Source organism: Ctenopharyngodon idella, chromosome 7, assembly GCF_019924925.1.
Source record: "Ctenopharyngodon idella isolate HZGC_01 chromosome 7, HZGC01, whole genome shotgun sequence".
In the NCBI taxonomy this organism is placed as follows: Eukaryota; Metazoa; Chordata; class Actinopteri; order Cypriniformes; family Xenocyprididae; genus Ctenopharyngodon; species Ctenopharyngodon idella.
In genome coordinates this window covers 26,866,036-26,884,093 of record NC_067226.1, presented here as the reverse complement: position 1 = coordinate 26,884,093, position 18,058 = coordinate 26,866,036, and the positions used below count along the sequence as shown (strand labels likewise).

The following is an 18,058-nucleotide window of genomic DNA, read 5'->3' as shown; positions in this document are numbered from 1 at the left end:
TTGTAATCTCAGTGTTGTTCATCACAGCACCGAATACTTAATACTTAAAGACTCAATAGGCTATTTATTTTCAAACATTTTATATTTTAATCTGGACTACAACATGCCCTAATGATTAGAAATGTTCCGATTATTTGTTATTGTTCAGTAAAACTTTGAGATATACGGCTTCATTAGTTAATTCATTATTACCAAACTGACAATGAAAAATACTTATAAAGCATTAATTATTCTTAGTTAATGTTAATTTCTTAGTTACTGTTTAATAACATTACTAAAATTAAAAGAACTTATTTAATGGACCTGAGATAAAACTAACAATGATCAGTTGTATTTCTTAACTAGCATTAACAAAAAATAACAAATGTTCAAACAAATGTAGCTATTGCTCAATCTTAGTTAATGCATTAAATAATGAGACTTTATTGTAAAGTGTTATCTGTTGTTCTTTATAACCTAATTCTTTTGCACTTTAATCTGTTTGAAAAATTTTACTTTATATATTTTTGGTGTATTGCATTATTGTATTTAAACATTCAGAGTTATTTTTGTTATTACAAAAAGAGTTCTTAAACCTGTTATACTATGACAACACTTTTTTTTGCAACTTATTTCAATATCGTGATAATACCATATACCATGATAAAAGCTTCAGCAATTCGCAACATGAAAATTTGATACCGTCACATGCCTAATAGATAGATAGATAGAGAGAGAGAGAGAGAGAGAGAGAGAGAGAGACAGAGAGAATTGCTAATATAAGAAAGAAAGAAAGAAAGAAAGAAAGAAATGACCAATTCTGGTGAAGTTTTCCTTGAATATATCCAGCCAGACAGAATATGTGGACTCTGTCAGGTGATGTTACCCAAAAACATGTCCCTGTGGAAATGTCTGCTCAGTGAGCCGTGATAACTTTAAAATAACCTCGCTGTGTGATGCCCTGCTTGAGTTTGAGATTAATTATTAATAGTGGTGTGTAGTGTGTGACTGAAAGGTTGAGGTTGTAACTTTAGTTTGAATGAATGATGTTCATGCGCTCAGTCACCAAGTGATGTAAATGCATTTCACTCACATGTGTAAAGCATTTGAAAAATACACTCAATCACCTACTCTAAAATCCCCACTTTGAATATTGGCCCTGGCTTTATCATACCACCATTCTTTTTTTTCTTTTCTTTTCTTTTTTTTTTTTTTTTTTGGTAACGTGATGCAATGTTGTCATCTATTGGTGGATAGTTGTAATTGCAGTTAAGCCTTCCATAGACATAAGATGTGTTTTAGGTGAGCAGGAAAATAAATATAGAGGAAAATCTCCCTACAGCATTGCTATTTTACATATTTATGAGAAAATGTCAAGGCCACACAATTGACAGCTGTGAGATTAGCATAGGTCACTACAGATGTTACTGTATTTTACATGACATTGACATGACATTTACCTAGACTTGATTGTTGGGTGAGATTAGTCTATTTGTCTGTCAATCATCTTTAAGACTAGGACTGAGGGAGAAATGCCACATTATAATCACAAATCTCCATCAAACAGGCAAACCGGTATTTACTTCTACATTTCTTTTATGTCAGTATTTGACATATGGCATATGTTTTGTTGAATGCTGTATGTTAGTTTAGGTTTTGTTTAGACCCCTGTGCATTTCAAGTTTTTTTTTTTTTTAATGTGAACGCTAAATATTTAGCTTCTATTCTACCCTGGGCAGCATCAGTACAAAGCTGTGTAAAATCTTGTTGTGAATATTCTGGTTGTCTTGCTGTCACAGATTACCTGGCCCCACCTCGAGGATGTCCACTGCGGGCAGTGAGAGTTCTCCTCGAGGGTCCATCAGTTCAGCAGGGAATCGCCGCAGCCAGGTGTTCAGCGATAAAGCCAAACCTGCAGCAGCTCAGGCCAAAGGTAAACGCAACTTCACAGTGACTTCTGAAATGAAACATTACATCATAGCAGATAATAGCAGGCCCATATTTCATTAAAAATCTTTAGTGTGGCAGCCGGCTGAGGTGCAGTTTCTTTCTATATACAGCTTTGAACATATTTACTTCTACAGGGTCCTTACAGTTTACTTTATCTGTGATTTTATCATGCCTGCATGGGCAAAATGAGTTTTTTTTGTTTTTTATTTATTCAAAAAATGCTGACTAGAGAAATAAAAAAAAAAAATGATAATGAAAAAAAATTTGTATAGGGAAAGATGTACTGGAAGAAAATTGTGTCTCACGTTTAGCTATGTAGTATGTTTTTGTGATGCGTATAAGGTATGTTTATGGTTTGTTTCTTTCTCCAAAAATTAAATATATTATGTTATTTGTATTTTAAACACTAATGTAGTGTTTAAAGTTAAAGCTATGGGGCTGATCTATATTTACTCTGCATGCTCTGTGCATGTACACTACTGTTCAAAAGTTTAGGGTCAATAAAGAAAAAAATTGATAGAAATCATTTTTTAATTCAGCAAGGATGCATTAAATTGATCAAAAGGGACAGTAAAGACTTTTACATTGTTACAAAATATCATGAAAATTTTTTTACACACAAACACACAATGAACTGTTTTCAACATTGATAATCAGAAATGTTTCCTGAGCATCAAATCAGCATTAGAATGATTTCTGAAGGATCATGTGACACTGAAGACTGGAGTAATGATGCTGAAAATTCAGATTTGATCACTGGGATAACAATTAAAATAAAAAAAGTCTTACTGACCCCAAATGATAGTGTATAAACTGAATTTGTGTATTTACTAAAACAATATCTACATGTATAAAATTTGCATCTTGGTTGACGTTATCCAGTAGTCCACATGGCCTTGTAATGTCAGCAGAAAACTTAAAAACAATTTCTGGAATAATGTGCCCTGTTGATTTATGCACAATAAGATAAACTGGGTCAATTTAGAGTTCATGTTGACTTTAAGCGGTCACTGTGTTAAAATGTGCCAACCACATTTCTGTGCTCGCTGACGGAGCTGTGCTGTGTTTGGAGCAGTTAATGTAGCAGTCAATGCTGGAAATAACTGCTTATAATGACCTTGAGTGAAGCTAGTCACACAAACCCTAGCTGAGATGTTTGAAAGATGTTGCAAATGTGCTGGGTGTGTGTGTGTGTGTGTGTGTGTGTTTGTGTGTGTGTGTGTGTGTGTGTGTGTGTGTGTGTGTGTGTGTGTGTGTGTGCGCGTGCGCGTGCGCGTGCGTGCGTGCATGTGTGTGTGTGTGTGGCTCTGGCTTTGAAAGCAGAGTGAATGGAGCATTTCTGCATTAATTGAGCTCCAATTAGTGTGTTTGAGCATGAGAATGTGGCGACAGTGAAGGAGAGACAGAGAGAGAAGGTTTCCAGAGTGTCATGTTTAATCACTATCCTGTTTTTCTACTGTATGTTTGTGTACATATTCCTAAGTATTTTTCAAAGCAGGTTCTTCTAATGGCCGACTTTGACAGTTTGCTTACTTTATTCTGTGCCCGTGTTTACAAGGACTCACTTTTTAAGAGTATTTTGGTGAATCTCCTGACTGTAACTAATATCTGGCTTGTGTGCAGTTGAAGAGTTCAAATGTTTTGGTCTTGTGACAGTGAAAGTTAGTAAATGGTGTCAGCCGACTGATTCTCCCATATTACATTCAGCTCTGTTATTCTGAGTGTGTGACAGCGAGGAAGTGAATAACAGAGCAAAGGAGCTCGAACTCTTCTGTGTGTATGTGACACTATTGAAACATACATAAGATAAGAGTCAAGAGAGTGTCGGAAGGAGATTTACAGTTTCAAATTTTAAAAGACAACAATTTAGCATTTTGTGTTTTCAGGGTTTAAAATTCAAAGTTGTCACATAAACTGCAGTACATTTGTAACATTATAGTTGTAATTGTATGCACTTTGATTTTACTTTATTTTTGAAGCAGCATTTTTTTTATTATTATTATTATCAGTGTAAATGTTTTTACATTGCATAATTTGGGCCTGGTTGGGCCTTTATTTATAGCAATTGCAGTATTCGTGTGTAATGTTGGCTTAATCAGGTTATGGCAGTTGACTTAACGTGTTTACATGATCATCAAATTTTGACCAGTAATTCATTGGAATTTTCTTGTACATGTAAACATGATGACTATTCAATAATAGAGGAAAAAACTGACAATGTTGCAGGCATGAAACAGGCATGAACTGTTTATTAACTCAGAAAAAAAGGTACAAAAGCTGTCACTGGAGCAGTACCCTTTTTTACCCCTAAGTAAATTACAGTAGTACCAGTAGTAAAGAGGCAAAACTTATGGACTGCAGCTTTAAAGAAACATTAGTACCTAAATGATACATATTAAAACCTTTTGAAAGAGTCCCGCCCCAGTGACAGCTTTTGTATGTTTTTTTTCTGAGAGAGTTGGTCAGTTCCCTTGGGGTGGTCATCTGAGGATAATGATAGCTGTTATTCTGCCATGGAGAAATAATCACTTAAATATGGACTTTAAGAGGAACTGAGAAGGGCCACAAACCCTGAGGGCACAAAGTTGCTCTGGAGATTCCTGCTGATATGGAGGTGACAGCAAGATTATTTCTGCCTTTTTGGAGTGCAACTGATGGATAGTTTTGCAGTTCATTGTTTTATTTTTTGTTTTGGAGTAATAACTGCTCAACTTTTTCATCTTTATTTCTCTCTCTCAACTTTAATCTCTATAACTAAGCCAGGCCATTTTTTTTTTCTTCGAACTATCCCCCTCTCTGCCCCTCTCTTTCCTCTCTCTACCTATTGGAAGTCATTAGTGGTCTGACCCACTTCTCTCTGGCTTGCATGGCTAATTGGACCTTAATCACTTCCTAATTGCCGCTTTGTTTCCTTGCCGCTCATTAAATGCTAACCTGAATGAGATGGGAACAGTGTTTTTCTCCATGTCAGATCACTGAATAAAATATACAAATTAAAAAAACAAAAAAACAAATGCTGAACTTGAAAAATAAAGAAACATTTGAGTTTAATAATTAGTGTTTTTTGTAGCAGTGCAGTCAATCTTAACTTAAGTGCTTGCCAAAAGCATATTATGTCATAAAATTCTATTTAAAATGATATATATCTGAATAAACAACACTTAATTTATCTGTGTGAAACATTCGGCACTCAGTTGGATAAATCTATAGTTTTATAAATCTCTTCTGCTAGATTACATTTGTAATGTGCAGCATCAGTATACTGTATGCTCAGCTGATTTTTAGAGTTTTTAGGCACTTAGGGTCTTTTTTGGGGTCTGGACCACCAGCCGACAAACAGAGCGAGTGTTTAGCGTGATCTAGAGGCTCAGAGGGAGGGGGCTGGACAGAGGGACAGCGGGGTTCTGTGTGAGAACTCACCAGCCAGTGTTTGCAGTTAGCGATTTATTTGCAGTGTAACTCCTGCGAGTGAACTTGACTACTGAGACGCTACAGGCTGGACTGACTGTGAAACCAACACACTTTATCAAATGGACTTGTCAGGTGAATAAGAGACAAATAACTTGCTGATTTCATTTTTATTTATTTATTTATTTTTTATATAAACTGCTTTTTTGGACTTTTTTTGGGGAACTATACATTTCATTCTGCAAGGTTTTACTAATTTTGCTGTTTGTTTTCAATGACTTACTTATGTTTCACTCTGTGGTGCTAAAATTCACTGTTTATTTTATCAGTTAACATTAGCTAATTGTAGATTTTCATTCATTGTGTAAAATTTCTGTTTTTGTATGATTTGTGTTTGTATCTTCATGTCAGTTATTTAAAGGAAGTTTTGATTGTGTGTGTCACACAGAGCGCAATAGCTAAATTTGGCCTGTAGCGTTTGAATGGGCATTAAAGTCTTACTCGCTGTGTTAGTGTAAACAGTTTAGAATGGATCTCAGTTGGCTGTCTGCTGCTCACTATTAGAATAACATTAGCTCAAGAGTTACTAGCCTTTTATGGCCAGGGAGAACAGTTTCAGTACTTATCTCTGGTTAAACTTTAAAGCTTTTTCTTCTGTTTTTCTTAGGATTTGATTTAATCTACTTTAATTATTGCTTTATTTCCCTTATAGGTTCATCTTCCGCAACACTGCACTGCGCAAAAGTCCAATTTGGTTTTCAGATCCAATCTTTAGGAGCTTTAGGACTGTTGTTGTTGTATCTGTTTCTGTAGTAATGATGTAAGCATCAGTGCAGTTCCAAGAGACTTTCTCGTACATTATATGATGTTATGTGTAATTTGTGATGTTATGTGGAAATCTAATCAGTCTATTTGACTCATTTGCAAAAATTAGATTTTAATCAGATTTTGAAACACATATTGATGTGGTTTGTGACCATCAGATTTCATGCGGGTTTCCCAGTTGGAGGAAAAAGACATGAAATCTAATCTGACCGTTCCAGTGTTGTTAATGTTAACTATTACTAAAACTATTCAAAATCATTTTTGGTAATTGAAAGTAAGCTGAAATATTAGATGAGATACTTAAACTTGGGAAAACTTTTCACTGAAGAAATGTTGCCATGAAAACTGACTGAAATAAGTTGAAGCACTAAGATTACTAAAACTGTCAAAACTAAAAATGACAATCACAGAACAAAATTACTAAAATGAAAATGAAAACTAAAAATATAAAAATAATAGTTGATTCAAAATATTAATAAATGCTATAGAAGTATATAAATAATACTTAACACTGGACCATTCAAACTGAAACAGTTCTGATTTTAAGCGGGTTCAAAATCTGATTTGAATTTGGAATTCGTTCAAATGTGATACACGTATGAATGTGTTTTGAATTGGAGTTGTAAAAACCTAATTTCATCTGTATTTTGCTGTTAACTGCTGTTAACTCCTTCTCCAACATATGCAGTCCAACTGTCTCAATGTCCATCATTTACCGTTTTATCCTGTCTCCGATTTTCATGTGTTTCACCGTCACCTCTCGTGTCGTTTCCTCTCCAGAATCATCAGAGAGTATCGCATCACAAGGCGTGACTGAGCATGCTCTGTCATCCCTGGTGTCCGCCTGCACCTCTGTTAGCACCAGCACTGTGGCATCTTCATCGTCTTCATCAGCCATCCCCCAGCCCAACTCGAGTAGCAAACCCTGGAGAAGCAAATCTCAGAGCACTAAGCACACTGCTACCTCCACCGCTCCCTCCACGGTGCTTTCCATCAAGCCAGATCTCCAAGCCAAGCAGTCCGTGCCTGCAGATCCTCCACCGAAAGCTGTGCCTCAGAAGTCCATGCTGGAGAAACTCAAACTTTTCAATAGCAAAGGAGGCTCCAAGTCATCCACGCAAACAGAGGGCGCTGTTACGCCGACAGGAGGAAAAGATGCCGGTTTGGTTTTGGAAAGAGTCGAGGCTGGTTCCAATACAGAACCCTTTGAGGAAATGGATGGTAATGTCAGACCCACGAACGGATCAAGTTCTGTTAACCTGACGACCAGCAGCCCAAAGATTGCGCTGAAGGGCATTGCACAGCGGACCTTTAGCCGGGCGCTCACGGCGAAAAAAGCCTCAACTAAAGCTGTAGAGAAAGAAAAGGAAAAAGCTAAGGAGAAAGACAAAAACGGGAAGGAGGGGTCCAAGCGTGTCCCTGCCTCGGAAAAGGTAGAGACCAAAGAAGAAGTTAAAGAGGAAGTTGTTCCGTCAAGCGGAGTTGCTCCCTCCGAGGCAGAGCCCAGGAAAGCCTCTAAGATCGCCAGCTTTATACCCAAAGGCGGCAAGATGGGCGTTACCAAGAAAGATAGCTCCGCCCCTGTGCAGAGCGGAATTCCAAAACCAGGAAGTAAAAGCACAGGAAATGGAGCGGTAAAAAGCTCAGCGCTGCCTCTCGGTGGTAAGGACAATGAGAGGCCTCGCAGTATGCGTCTGGGAGGGGGTCTGGGACTTCATAGGGACAGTCGGCATTCCTCGTCTTCTTCCAGCCTGGCTTCCACCGAGGGCAAAGGACACCAAACGCACAGTGGTGCCCTGGTGGCCAACGGAACACAATCCACGGCCAGCAACACAGTCAGTGTGCAGCTGCCTCAACCCCAGCAGCAATACAACCACCCCAACACAGCCACCGTAGCACCCTTCATGTACAGGTCAGACTCTTATTGGGATTTTCAGCTGAAAACAGGTCTAAAAATACCGTATAGTATGTTTAAGTTTAAAGGAGGAACTTGAGCCATATCTAGAGATCATCTTTTGACTTGGGCAAGTGAGCAACCATCTAGCAGCCAGTGTTGTTATTTTTAACTGAAACTAAATCTATTAAAATGGTTTTCGTTAATTGAAATATGGCTGAAATACAATAAAATATAAATACTGAAAAATGTAAACTTTAAAAACAAAAATTAAAAAGGATGCCTTGGGAAATAAAATAAGTTTTATTTATGGAAGCTTGTTTCCGCCACGGAATAAAAAATAAAAAAAAAGGTAATTGCGACTTCTCTCACAATTCTGAATTTTTCTCGCAATTCTGAATTTTTTTCTTGCAGTTGTGAGTTAAAGTCATAATTGCGTGACAAAGTTGCAATTGCGTGTTTTCTAAATTGTCTTTTTTTACTTCAGAATTAGACTTTTGAAGATATAATTGGAGATATAAACTCACAATTGCAAGAAAAAAGTCAGAATTGCTAGAAAAAGAAGTCAGAATTGCTAGAAAAAGAAGTCAGAATTGTGATTAAAAAAAGTCAGAACTGCAAGATATAAACTCACAATTGCGAGTAAAAAAAGTCAGAATTGTGAGATAATACAAAGTTCTGGCATGAAACTCTAATGGGCAGGCTAATAGGTCCTTTAACTAACCTGCTTGTAATCACATCATTATCTATAGGACACAGATGATTGGTTCCTGCTGTATTAGTAGCCAATGAGTTGCGTGCTCAATCTTCAAATACATGAGTAGCCTTTGCCTAGCAGTGCAGCGTGCTTCAGAAACCCTCCACCTTCCCCAGCTCCACCTGTATAGATCTAATTAATAATTTATAATTAATGTACGCTATATTGTACAGCAGCAGCATGTCTTACTTGCTCACAGCAGCGTGTCGTGTATGTATTGGCAGTAGCAAGTCCCATACTTGCTCTGCAGCAGCAGCAATAATCAACAGCAGCAGCAGCAATAAAAGCAGCAGCAGCGTAGCAGATCTATTCCGCCAAGACCAAACATATCAACATTGTCATACCCATTACCATGCCAAACACTCCGAGAGTTGTCATGACAGAAATATTTTTATATTAAAGATGGTGATTTTAATTCAAATTCTGATTTCAGACCATGCACAGATGTGGAACAAATATGAATGTGATTTGAATTGGGTTTGTAAAAATCTGTAAAAATTTAATTTGTATTTTGCTGTGAACTAAAATGAATACTTCAAAAAAGCCATATTTTCCATTTCCTTCACTTACATGCAGTCCAAAGAAAAGAAAAGAAAAGAAAATTAGAAGTGTTACCTTGGTAGCTAATTGAAATAAAATAAGTTTAAGCTAAAATTCTAAAGTTGAAAATATAAAATAAAAGTTAATTCCAAATATTAATAAATACTATAATGTATATAAATAATACTAAAATAGCACTGCTAGCAACCACCAAAAACCCAGCAACCACATAGCAATTTGCTTAAAATCAGCTTTGCAGCTGAACAGCAACCCCATGACAACCACCCCAAAACACCCTTACAATCACACGCCATTATGCTAAAAAAAAAACAAATGCAAAAAAAAACATGCAGAACACATTAACAAGAACATAACATGAGTTGGTATAGTTTTGTATGGTAAAAAAAAAAGTAAAATCGAGTGCGGAATCCTATGTACTGTTATGCATGTAATACATGTTAGATGGACAGATAAATAAAATGGATTAATTCCAAAACAGGAGCACAGTATTATGAGACTGAAAAACATCATTGCAAATGGCTGTAGTAAGTGTGCATGCATGTTCACATGCGTATGACTCCCCGTCAGGCTCAGCTGTGAAGCGTTTGACTGGTATTTCCTCTGAAACAGACTCTTTGCCCTGTGTTTGTTTTTTTCCATAAAGGATTCCTTTAGTCAGGCCATGACTTCTGCTGACAACAGTGTCACAGAAAATATGTGCATGCTTATCTACATGACTGACAACTTTTATTTTTAACCCCTGTGTTTTTAGGTCTCAGAATGAGGCAGAAGGAAACATTGACACAAACCCAAGCTCTGGATGCCGCAGTAGTGACTCCAGCAGCTTCAGTAAAATCAACCAGTCTTCAACTGAGGACCTGTCAGGTAACCTGTCCGATTTATATATGATCATATAAGTAAAGATTTTGTTGATGTTGATGATGATCTGAAGTTTATTCCAGTAAGAAACTGTGGTTTAGAGAACTACTGTTTAAAAGGATTTATTAATGTTTTTGAAGGAAGTCTCTTATGCTCACCAAGGCTGCATTTATTTATTACAAAATACAGTAAAAACATTTATATTATTACAATTTAAAATAACTGTTTTCTATTTGAATATATTTTAAAATGTAAATTATTCCTGTGATCAAATCTGGATTTTCATCATCATTACCCCAGTCTTTAGTGTCACATGATCCTTCAGAAATCATTCTGATATGCTGATTTGCTGCTCAAGAAACATTTCTTATTATTATGAATGTTGAATGTTGAAAACAGTTGTGGTGCTTAATATTTTTTGTGGAAACTGTGATACATTTTTTTCAGGATTCTTTGATGAATAGAAAGTTCAAAAGAACAGCATTTATTTTACTGACCCCAGCATTTTGAACAGTAGTGTTTAAATACTGATATATGATATAAAATGTGAAAATCAACACCTGTTTTCAGGTGAAGATCCAGAGACTAGACGCCTGAGGACTGTCAAAAACATTGCTGACCTGCGGCAAAATTTAGAAGAGACCATGTCAAGTTTGCGGGGGACGCAAATCACACACAGGTAGATGCATCTAGAGTATTTCTTACTTATCACAGCCTGATGCAGCAGGAGAACTTTCAGAAAGAATGCACCTATAATCTGGTGTTTTAAAGAACCCAGAATCCTTTGTATCTGAAGAACCTGCAATGAAACCTCAAGAATCTTTTTAATCTCCAAAGAACCATATAGCCATCTCAAGAACCACATCCAGTGGCTAAGATGGCAACAGTTCTTTGGTGAACCATGAAACCAGCTTCAACTGTGAGGAGAAAGCACATTATTCTCCTAATCTCCATCCCAAACAAACTGGCAAAAACACAGGCTTGCCATAAAAGGACACTTTTTTCTTGCATTATTTTCTGTTTTGAGACAGTAACAAGTAGCCATTCCTTCCTCAGCTTGACTCGCGTTACTCTTTTTTTTAAATGAATAGGGGGTGTCCACTGGCTCTTTGGTGTTCTTTCCATCTCGGTCTATTCTTAAAACCTTCTTTGTTCCTCTTTTTGATTATTCATCTAATTGACCCAGACTGCATTGCTATGATGGCATCATGCAGTAATTGTGAACTGCTTAAAAAGTCCATTTTAGGCAAAAATGAGAGCAGCAAGGCATTTTTGTTTCCTGAGGTGTCAGGATATTTGTTACAATTCCTCAGTACTATGTATAAAATCTTTTCTCATATTTAAAGTAAATGTTGTAATTGAATGCTGTTTGATGAAAAATACCACAGTAACTGTAGTTTCAAGGACTAAACTACACTACAACACCCTATAGCTGTTGGTAAAACTTGGTATGAGCTACCAATGTAAAACAAGGAGCAAGTTAATTTTGATTTAATATTGACTGAAAGTGAATTTAAAATGTTTTTTTTCTCTCTCTCTCAGTACACTGGAGACCACTTTTGATGGTGGCGTAACCACTGAAATGAGCGGTCGCAGCATCCTCAGCATGGCATCACGATCTGCGCCGCTGTCCTGGACCAGTCGCATGGGCCAATCCAGTCCTCGTCTACAAGCAGGAGACGCTCCCTCGGTTGGTAACGGGTATCAGTCCCGGAGCGGAGGGGTGGCGTCCGGCCAGGGCCGGTATCTGTACCAGGCTCCTCTACGGAAGCAGCTGGCAGCGCGCGGCAGCGCCCTCTGTGGTCTGGAGCTGGGAGACAGGGTGGAGGATCTAGAGCTGGCAGGTGTGGGCCTGGAAATGAGTGGCTATATGAGTGATGGAGATGTGCTGGCTAAGAACGCCCGCACTGATGAGCTGACCAGTGGGTAAGTGTGAAAGATGGTTGTCATTGGTTAAGACAGATGGCTAGTGTGGTTTTTCAAAGGCTGATACGTAAAGGTGTTGTCTTAATGTAGTTTAATGGAGGTTAAAGGAAAATTAAAAGGTGCACAACAACATTTACACAAGTGGTTGTTGGTCCTAGAAGATATTCAACCAATCATATTCCTAACCCCAACTTAACCCTTGCTGAGAAATGATTGTGTTAAGTGCCTTAAGGGAGTGGATTGGTGCAAATATATCTCTTTTCTGATTACTGTAATGAGAATTATCATGTTCATATATTTGCACATTACCATTTGGCATAAAGGAAATCAAATGAATCATGATTTTTATGAACTTATCCATGTGGACATTTTTAGAGTTGTTTTATTGCAGTGTAGCCACTAGAGGGTGAGATGGTTCTCTAAATACGAACATACATGTTCTTTTCTCAGGGCTAATGCAGATTGTTATTGGGATCATAAGTGACTACCAGGGTTAGAAATTAACTTTTTCATTAAGGAGCAATATTTGCTTCCTGGAATTGATTTCCAGGGGCATTTTTTAAAGGGGTAGTTCACCCAAAAATGAAAATTATCCCATAATTTACTCACACTTAAGCCATCCTAGATGTATATGACTATCTACTTTCAGACAAAAACAATCAGAGATATATTTAAAAATATCCTGACTCTTTTATAATGATAGTGAATAGGGGTGTATGTTTTAAGCCCCCCCAAAAAATGCATCCATCCATCATCAAAAATAATCCATACGGCTCCAGGGGGTTAATAAAGGCCTTCTGAAGTAAAGCGTGGGTTTTTGTAAGAAAAATATCCATATTTAAATCTTGCTTCCGGCAGATGGCCGTACACATTGATTTGCGGCAGAAGAGTAACCTCTGATGCGACATATAACATAATGACAAACGCAGACGGTTGTCTGGCGGAAGCTAGTTATTTTACTTTATAAAGTTTTAAATATGGATATTTTTCTTACAAAAACCCATCGCTTCGCTTCAGAAGGTCTTTATTAATGGGATAATTTTCATTTTTGGGTGAACTATCCCTTTAAGGGCAAGTTTTATGATTACCCTATTAAATCTAATGGATAATGTTAACTAAGAGACAAATTTTACATTTGGGCATTGTTTTAGGAAATGTGCTAATTCAGTAAAATATATACCATTCAAAAGTTTGGGGTCAGTAAGATTTTTTAATGTTTTTGAAAATCTCTCATGCTCACCAAGGCTGCATTTATTTGATCAAAAATACAGTAAACAGTGTTGTGAAATATTATTATAATTTAAAATAACTGCTTTCTGTTTTAATATATTTAAAAATGTAATTTATTCCTGTAATCAAAGCTGAATTTTTAGCATCATTACTCTACATGATCCTTCAGAAATCATTCTAATATGCTGATTTTCGCTAATATTACATTATATAAAAGTAGGTGTGTTTGACATTTTTTGGAGCGCTCTTAAAAGCTGAAATGGATTCATATTTTTTCCACTCTACTGTCTTCGTGTTAGAGCTCAGGATAGACACTATTGAAGGGTTTGGGACTGTGTGTGTTTTTGTGGTGGAATCGGTGTTGCCCTGATTTGCTGATTCGATTCTCACGGGTAGGTTTTAATTCAGGTGTATGTTACTTTTGACGTCTGATGACGCAGGTGAGCACATGAAATGCAATAAATACTCTCACCTTGCGGCACTGGCCCTTTGGGCGACTTTGGTGCTTTTGCATCCCCTGTACTGAGTGTACAGACTAAAGGCGCGATGTAACATGGATTTAACGCCCCCTTCATGCTGAAACAAGCTCTCTGCATACCTTGACTGTGATAATGTGCAATTTAAACCTCTTGCATTATTATTTCCTCACAATCACAGTCTTCCTGTGTGGTTTGAGCACTACAAACCGTTCTAGTGCCTGTAACATTATACCAGATTATAGAGAACGGGACAGGTGACAGGCTGCAATTACACCTGGCCTTAAGCCTGACTTCTGGGTGCGAAATGGTAATTAATATACAATTTAAACGTCCGACAAAATCCAGATATGAAAATCCTGTCACTCTTTTGCTCGCTTTTACTGCATATCGAAGGGGTGCTATTGTAATTTTGACATTTTAAATGTAAAGCCCTTTAACACATTGACACTTAACTGAAAGGCCAATACAGACCCAAAGGAATCTCTTATGTGCTTTAATAAATGTCTTTTAAACTAGAGCATCCCCTGCACAATAGATGATGTCATGAGCATTGAGGGAAGTGAGATCGGTATTGGGAAGCTATATAGATCTTAAAGTGCACTGACATGTTTGAACCAGATCCCTCACGGAAAGAGGCTCCTATAATACTGCTGTTGGATCTGATTTCCCAGGACTCAAAGTGGTTGTTTTCACAGTCCAATCTGGACTGACGGGTTAAAAGCTTTACTGTAGAAATTCACCCCAGGCTGCTCTATATATGAACACATACAGGTTGAGCTAATATGATCTCCTTCCTCTATTCATGACAGCACTTTGATAATGGAGCGACAGGTTTGTCACATTACATCATATGTATCGTGCTGAAATGAATATGTTCTTTACTTAAAAGAGGCTTTAATTACTGACATTGCGGTTGCAGAGTCTGTGAGGCTACTGACATTTCCATAAAACAAATAATTATCTGGAATAAGATGGAAATGCTGGGAATTATGTCATCTGTGTAGGTGAACGCTGGTTAAAGTTTGACCAGAGGATAGTCTTGCATGGCATTTAGTTTGTTTAGTCTGTGTTTGTGTTGGTTTTTGTTCACACATAAATTGTTTTTTTTTTTTTAAGTGTGAATTCATGAAACCGTTTAGAAGATTGTCTCGAGATTGACTGTCTAATGTTTGGGCTTATGGGATTTTTTTTATTATTATTATTATTATTATAGGATTATTATAGGATATTTCATATAGGCTGGTGTTTTTGTATTTTTGAATATATGTCTTTGAATATTTGAGCAATGTGCTTAATTGTCATGAAAATATGTGACCCGTGCTGGCAAAATGAGTCGGAATGCGCACAGGACAATTTCGAGCTACAGGCAAAACAGGTCAAATATGTCGATTTTTGGTCGAATTTGAGGTTTTAACAAAAATGAGTTCATTCAGCCCACGTCTAGCAATCCAAATGCTTCAAATAGCAATCCTAAAAGTATCTTTATTTGTACGTTTTCTGAGAGAAGTATCCTATTCCTTTGACCATGAAAAATGCCATTTTTCTCTGCTCGCTTCACCACTCAGCACAAGTTTGCTATCGTTTTAAGCGCAGCATTCCAACTTTGTGAATATTCATAGCGAATTTTTGATGGCAAGAGTCTGAACCAATGAAATGTTTTTCAATTTCATGCTGATGTAAACAAATTGTTCTTACTCGCGTCTGACTGACAGACCCGAAGCGCTCGCACAAAGACACCTCAGACAGCGTGCGATCTCGATATACACATATAAATACACATACATTTTCTCAAGATTGATTGTCTTATCTTCATGATTTGAGGATTTTTTAAAAAAAAAATATTTTAAATTATTATAGGACATACTTTACACAGGCTGGTGTTTTTACATTTGTATTTTTGAATATATCTCTCTTCATTTTTCAGTATATTTTTATTCCTGCAAAACCTCCTAAAGAACATGTCGAGGATGAATATTAGAAAAAAAAGATGAATTATATTTAGCGTGAAGGCAGTGAAGCCTGAATTAAGATCATTAAGATATATTACATTCTGACAGTAATGACCATGAGAATTTGAAAAGTGTCATTAAAATAATTTTAATCACATAATTTATTTTTTATTTATTGTTTTCATGACAATTAAGCAAACTTTGTAAGTGTATATAAGCGTGTGTGTGTGTATATATATATATATATATATATGTCAGACTCAAACATTAATCTATGGCATCAATTTAGTCTTACATTTCCTCTCTGAACTCTCGATACTGTTCCCTCTCTTTCTTTTCCCTCTCTTTCTCCTCATGTTTTGCCCCTCTCCCTAAACCCCTCCAGGCTGTCTTGGCCCAGTCTGCTCATGGGGTGGGGGTTGTGTTTATGTGAAGGCGTGTGTGTGTGTTTTGGGGAAGGGGGTGGTTGGTTTAGCCTCCTCCCTCTTCACCAAAAAGTCCAGCACACCGGCACAAATTTCAGCCAGTCACACACAGAAGAGTAGAGAGAATACACTCCAGCACTAGAAAAAACGCATACAAAACATATTCATAACTTCACATGCTATTGCAAACAAACACATCAGAGAGTCCAGAAGCGTGTATTGAGAGGAGATCTTATCTCATCTGATGGATGTTTAAGTCTGAAAGGTATGTCAGTCATTGTTGTCAATCTGTATTCATCATGTGACCATTAATGCCTTTAGAGGTTGTTAAAAAAAAAAAAAAAAAAGTGCTTTTCTTAACATTTAGAGATTATTTTAAGCCTATTTCTGTTTAGTGTAATGTCAAATGTACATTTACTGTACAAAAAAGTACAGAAAGGTTTGATGCTGTTTTCTGTTAATGCTTGAAGTATTTTATATATATATATATATAATAAAGCAATGCTGTATAAAGGATTATTTTTATGAGAATGAAGATTTTTATGGTGAAATATAACCTATATTTTTAATGAAATTCCCCCATAGAGTCAGAAATGTAGAGGGAAATTTAGAACTGGCAGTATGTGGAGGTGATTTGATCAGAGATGTTGATGAACCGTTGGCCGTCTGGAGGTTTTTGGCAACCTATAAACCCACCAGCTCCAGCAGCACATTCTCAATATGATGTGACTGGATTTTACACAAAGAGCCACTGTACCCACACACAACCACACACTAACAGACGCACAACTGACTTACCCTGAGTGAGTCTGCTTTAGCGTGAAGAAGGTGTTTTATTCCAGTGTCCAGTGGGAGAGTGAGTGATGGCGAGCAACGAGGAATCTATTGACAGGGCAAATATTTGGAAGAGTATCCGATTTTGTTTTAGTTATGCGAGGGTTTGTTTTTCTCCAAGTGGTCCTTTCACCCACCTAAACCTTATAGACGTGTGAATGAACGGATAAAGAAATGAGTGATGCTGCTTCAGTGAAACTGTGAGTTTTACATGCACGCATCTGTATTAGATGGTAGCAGTTAGTTGAAGGTTGATGAAGGTAGTTATACATTGCTGGATGTTTTTTTATTTTTTATTATCTGTTCAAGAATAGTATAACGCGTGTTTGTGTGATTATCATTCATGATTAATGTGACGTCTTGTCTGAAGACATGATGGAACTTTTTCCTTTTTTTCAGAGTGAGTGTGAATCATTGACCCCACTAACCTCCTCTCTCTCTCTCTCTCTCTCTCTCTCTCTCTCTCACTCACACACACACACACACACACTTCCTGTTGCCTGATTTAAACCAGCGGAGGGTTGGATGTCACGAGGGCTGTATTAGCTGAAACACAGTTTAGTTTAGTTGATTGAGATGTCCATACTAGTTCTACCGCTGACTTTTCTTTCATTGAACATCCTATTTGCCATAAAAAGCTAGACAGTCTGAAACCTAAGACTGATTATGCAGAATATATATATTTAGTGTCCCAAAATACTGCAGTGATTTTGTGTGGTCACCATTTATATTTCAAACTGACTTCATCGCAGCCTATAGGATTTCATACTTTTCCTCTCCACTCTATCATCTGGAACACATTAAAAAAACAATTAATATGTCATAGTGGAACTTTGCATTATCTAGATCATCATTATCAATCATTACCAATCATTGTTAACTATATATCAAATTATATTATATTACATTATATTTAGTGGTTTGTTTTGGATTATTTATTTATTTATTTATTTCAAGATGTGTGAATTCCAAGCCTGTGGTTT

The 18,058-nt window shown here is 36.9% G+C and overlaps 1 protein-coding gene across 8 annotated transcripts in view; it reads left to right on the top strand.

Annotated features, from left to right (window-relative positions):
* The window catches only part of nav2a (neuron navigator 2a), a 217,840-nt gene that overhangs the window by 159,972 nt on the left and 39,810 nt on the right, over positions 1-18,058 (top strand). For all 8 annotated transcript variants that reach the window (XM_051900031.1, XM_051900032.1, XM_051900030.1 and 5 more), the window contains 5 exons: positions 1,779-1,912; positions 6,943-8,074; positions 10,126-10,238; positions 10,803-10,911; positions 11,775-12,158. In XM_051900031.1, the coding sequence (XP_051755991.1) occupies positions 1,779-1,912; positions 6,943-8,074; positions 10,126-10,238; positions 10,803-10,911; positions 11,775-12,158 (1,872 nt within the window). The remainder of the gene's footprint in view (positions 1-1,778; positions 1,913-6,942; positions 8,075-10,125; positions 10,239-10,802; positions 10,912-11,774; positions 12,159-18,058) is intronic.